Source organism: Nothoprocta perdicaria, unplaced genomic scaffold (assembly GCF_003342845.1).
Source record: "Nothoprocta perdicaria isolate Ctin4 unplaced genomic scaffold, notPer1 scaffold_550, whole genome shotgun sequence".
In the NCBI taxonomy this organism is placed as follows: domain Eukaryota; kingdom Metazoa; phylum Chordata; class Aves; order Tinamiformes; family Tinamidae; genus Nothoprocta; species Nothoprocta perdicaria.
Window position 1 is genome coordinate 16,846 of NW_020455811.1, and position 5,245 is coordinate 22,090.

At 42.6% G+C, this 5,245-nt stretch overlaps 1 protein-coding gene across 1 annotated transcript in view; it reads left to right on the forward strand.

The window, feature by feature from the left end:
• Nucleotides 1–1,826: 1,826 nt before the first annotated feature.
• The window catches only part of AKAP8 (A-kinase anchoring protein 8), a gene marked incomplete at its 5' end in the record, with an annotated part of 14,311 nt that continues 10,892 nt past the window's right edge, over nucleotides 1,827–5,245 (forward strand). Inside the window, 4 exons of the mRNA XM_026048564.1 lie at nucleotides 1,827–1,845; nucleotides 2,163–2,195; nucleotides 3,741–4,005; nucleotides 5,119–5,245. Coding sequence (XP_025904349.1) covers nucleotides 1,827–1,845; nucleotides 2,163–2,195; nucleotides 3,741–4,005; nucleotides 5,119–5,245 — 444 coding nt within the window. The remainder of the gene's footprint in view (nucleotides 1,846–2,162; nucleotides 2,196–3,740; nucleotides 4,006–5,118) is intronic.

Genomic DNA, 5,245 nt, shown 5'->3' on the forward strand with positions numbered 1-5,245 from the left:
AGAAAACCCCAAAATCCTCGGAAATCACGCCAAAATCACCAGCGCTTGGGAGCCCCTCGCCAACGGATCTGTCACTTSTGTTTGGGGACCCCGTTGCCACCCAATTCAAAGGGGTTTAAAGGGCCCTTCCTCCATGGACCGTGGCTTTTCCCTACATCCCACATGAAAAAAGGTGGGAAAAGAAGAAAAGAGGGATGAGATCCTCCCACCCGGAGAAAGGCACCAAAACAACGGGAAAAGGGCGAAAAACRGCAATTTTGGGGCCGCCGAGAGTCCCTGGGCTGCTGCTTTTCCTGCCCTGGCCTCGCAGGAGCTCCAGCRAAAGCAAAACGTCGGAATCAGGGTGTTTTTTCCAGGAATTGGGTTTTTTTTTCTGGGAATTGGGGTGTTTTTCCACAGAATTAGGGTGTTTTTCCATGGAATCGTGTTTTTCCAAGGAATCGGGCTGTTTTTCTGCAGAATCGAGATTTTTTTTCAGGAATCAGGGTGTTTTTCCACGGAATCGGGATGTTTTTTCCATGGAATCCCCGTGTTTTTCCATGGAATCCCCRTGTTTTTCCATGGAATCCTGGTCTTTTTCCACGGCGCCCTCATTCCCGCTGGATTTGGACAGCTCCACTCTGTCACCGGTTGCTTCGCATCCCACATGGAAGCTCATGGAAGAGCAAAACAAGCCCCGGATCCAGATGGCGAGTGCTCCCGGAGGCCAAAACCTGGCGCAGACGGAGAACCGGATCCCGCTCCTCTTCCCCACGGATACCTGCGAGTTTTGAGGCCGTTTTCTCCCTTCATTTCCATTATCCCTGGAATCCACAGCTACAGAGGGGCGATTTTGACCTCGAGCTTCAAAATTTCCACAATCTAGTACAATTTTTTCCTCTAAAAACAGTATATTTTTTATAAATAACTCTCATGTTATAAATGCACTTTGTGTTATCAAGCCACGGCTGCCAAGATCCCACGGGATACGTAGGGATCCCCAGTGTTTTTTTTCCCGGTTTCTCCTTCCTCTATCCACTTCCCGCTTTGCGGCAGCGCAACATCTTCCATTCCAAATTATATTTTTTATGCTTTTGGACCATTTCACCAATTTTTCCGGCGTAACCTCTGCTTAAGGATGGAGATCTCAGCTCAACGATGGGATTTGACACGCACAAAACGTATTTATTTCGTATTTATCACTGCAAAAGAGGATTTCCTCTGTCCAACCAAGCCCAAAACACAAACTTCGGGCCAAAAACAAGCTGCTTTGGCTCCCAATTATATTTTTTAGCCTACAAGGTATTTTTTAGCCCTGGATTTACCTTAAATTAGGAGGATAAATCACCATTTAAAAGCGTTGCCTTCACTATATGGACTGCAGAGCAACCCTGGATAAACAGGGTCCAAAAAGTTTGCATTTCGGCGTATCAAAATGACTTATTTTACCCGTTTCTGGCTTCATTTAAACTTATATTTAGCTAGCTAAATGAAAATAAAAAGACTTTAATGTCTTGTCTTGAAGAAATCATAATAAGCCTAAAATCCTCTTTACGCATGGTGGATTTTAATCCTCTGCCTCCCAGCTCCTTGTTGCATTTTGGCCTGATTAAATCCAAATTTAATGCAGAGAAAACCCCAAATTTAACGCTGTTGCTCTCCTGAACGGCAGAAATGTGAGCACAGTTCAGAACTTTATGGATTTTAGAGTCCATTGACAGGAGAAACTAAATTCCTAAAAAGCTCAATTTGTTGTAGGACCCTAGAAAACTGGGAAAAACACCCAATCTTTATAATAACTGTTGTTTTGGTTTGTTTTTTTTGCAGGTTATGGCACCTGGAGTACTGGGACCACCAATACTCAGGGTAAATTGCGTGTATATATTTATATAAAACCAATCTGGGAGTTTTATTTTAACGGAATCATTTGCCTGTTTTAAGCTGCGGCTATCAGAGCACTGAAAATATTGCAAAGTGGCAAAAATATTTATTTTATCCATATAATTTTCATAAGTAGCTGCTGGAAATACCACCTTCTGTCTATCCTAACCCATGCAAAAAGATTCRTAATATTTACAAGTGCTGCCTGGGATTCCTCTAGATTTAATTGTGAACTTCTGACGTTGATGCTTTGTTGCTTTTAATGCCAAAATCCTCTTTTTTTTTTTTTTGTCCCCTTTCAGGTACCTATGCAACCAACACGACCAACTGGCAAGGTAGGTGTTAAACACACCGCATCATTGATAAATGCTCAGCTCTTTGATAAAATATGGGGGTAATTAACCCCAGTTTGAATCAAGGCGGCTGCTTGGGGCTCTTTTTAACTCTTTTCCCGAAGCTAAAGCCTTTGATCCTTTAGAAAATAGCAATTTTGGGTCCTCCTGGGGACAAATCCAATGTTGCGCCACACGTTGGGCTGTAGATTGAAACCTCCTGAGTCAAGTCGTGTAAAAATAAGCCTTTTTTTTTAGTTTCTTCTTCCATTATTTCTCTCTTTGTAAAGCCCAAGGCGAGGACTAAACCACCCTATTGTGTAAACACGGAACAGAAGGGTGGTCCCTGCTCCCTACAGCCTGAATTAAACCTGCAGAGAACCTACAGCCTGAATTAAACAACAACAGCAAATTAAAACAACAGTCGCCAGATGGAAACAGGCGGAAGGAAGGGGAAAACACAAGGACAACAAGGCAACAGGCGCAATAGGCAGCGGTCCCGGCAGCCTTAACTGATGATAATTTTAGTTTAGGCACCATGGACAAGGAGAATGTTCTTTATTTCTCAATGTTTTGTTTTTTTTTCTGGTTAAAATTGCATAAAATTTCCATAATTTCAGTCATTTGGGGCTGGGTATGTCCTTAGGTGCCCGATGCTGTRATTCTTGCCCCTGTTTTTGTTGGTCCAGACCACGCAGGCGGCTTGGGCTCACAAAATCCATCACCAGGTGCTGAATCCCTTCCCAAATCCATCCTAGGACCAGTAACCTGCGTTTCCTATGGATTAAAGRTGCTGAATTCCTTCCCAAATCCATCCTGGGATCAGTAACCTGCGTTTCCTAGGAATTAAAGGTGCTGAATTCCTTCCCAAATCCATCCTGGGAGCAGTAACCTGCGTTTCCTAGGAATTAAAGGTGCTGAATTCCTTCCCAAATCCATCCTGGGAGCAGTAACCTGCATTTCCTATGGATTAAAGGTGCTGAATTGCTTCCCAAATCCATCCTGGGAGCAGTAACCTGTATTTCCTAGGGATTAAAGGTGCTAAATTCCTTCCCAAGTCCATCCTGGGACCAGTAACCTGCGTTTCCTAGGGATTAAAACCACTGGAAAGATCTTAAAACCAGTGGAAAACCCTTGAAATTTGAGGGTTGAGCAAGAAATTTCTGTCATCTTTCCAGGTTTTCTTTAGGGAGCAGAGCAACCTGGCAGCATCCGAACCTCCTTCCGGAAACGTGCGTTTTTCTGCTTGTTTTTCTTCCATTTTTGCTAATTTTCCCAATTTTTCCCCCTTTTTTGGCCAGGCTTTCTTTAGGGAGCAGAGCGACCTGGCAGTATCCGAACCTCCTTCCGGAAACGTGCGTTTTTCTGCTTGTTTTTCTTCCATTTTCGCTAATTTTCCCTATTTTTCCCCCTTTTTTGGCCAGGCTTTCTTTAGGGAGCAGAGCGACCTGGCAGTATCCGAACCTCCTTCCGGAAACGTGCGTGTTTCTGCTTGTTTTTCTTCCATTTTTGCTAATTTTCCTTATTCCCCCCCCTTTTTTTGGCCAGGCTACGAAGGCTATGACTACTACACCCCCCAAAGCAGCGCGGCGCCCACGGCGGCCACCTACAGCTACGGGGCGGCYGCCCCCAGCTCCTGGGAGCCCCCCAAATCCGCGGAGCTGAGCGTGGGCGCCGACGTCGGCATGGCCGTGAGCTCCTACGGCGCCGACGAGAACTCGGATTCCATCATCGCCAAGATCAACCAGCGCYTGGACATGCTCTCCAAGGAGGGCAGCGGCGCCGCCGGCGACGCCATGGACGAGCACGAGAGGTGACTGGCCAAAATCGTGGGTTTTCGCATCAAAACGGGCGTTTGGGCATGCCCACAGCTCCAAATTAATCGGCTCTAACTGCGTCCTCGGGCTTCAGAGTTGGCTGTTGAGGAAGCAACTTTGACAGCACCACGTAACTTCTTAACCCCTCCTGCTTTTTTTTCCCCCATTTTTATAAAATACATAAAAATGTATTAATAAATATATATAAAGCCAGTATTTTTACATGTATTTTAATAAATACATTAAAATATATATGCTTATATTGACATATAAGCATATATTAATATACTGATATATTAAAATTGTAAGTATATTAATAAAATTATACGTTATTATAAATATATTTTTATATAACACATTATATATAATATATACATAAGGCATACACTATATATACTATATTATGTTATATAATACAGTGTTTATTAGTATATATAGTATATATAAGTGTAATAGTATTATGTAATATAGTAATCATATATAATATAAGTTATATATAAATATGTTATAAATGTAATATGTTTGAAATATGAAGTACATTTTATATTTATATAGAACATATATTTTATATTTTTATATTTATATTTTATATATAGGAATACTACATATCCAGCATTAAAACCCACTTGATTAAGTCCATGCAGTTTTACCCACTTCAGTTGTTGATGCATGCGTTATTCATGCGTTTTCATGAAAAATGCATTCAATTCATGTATTTTTACCCGCAATTTTTTTATTTGCCTTATTTAGCTTCCTTTAAATACCTTTTCACATGCGCATTTTTGGCTTTTCCTGTTGCCTTTCTGTGTTTTTTGATGCTCCTTGCCCAGAGGCTGTCAATATTTGTGCAGAAAAAACCCTTTTTGGGGTAGGTCAAGTTATTTTTTTCCGAGCTTCCAAGCTTTTCCAAGCTTTTCCAAGCTTTTCCAAGCTTTTCCAAGCTTTTCAAGACGAGGGCAAAGGAAACATGGAAAAAAAGTGCCTGGAAAGCAAGATTTAGAAAAAAACATTATTTTCTAGCTATTTTCTAGCTAAAAGCATGTGGATTATGCAAAAAAATAGCAGAATGGGTGGGGTTTTTTTAGGTCTTGACTCTTTTTGCCGTGCAGCTCTTTCAGATTCGACTCCTTCGACTCGTACGACGCGCGGCCCTCCGAGCGCGACGCCTACCGCTCCGGCTACGACTACGGCGCGGCGGGCGGCGAGCGCAGCGACTCCTTCGGGAGCCCCTTGGAC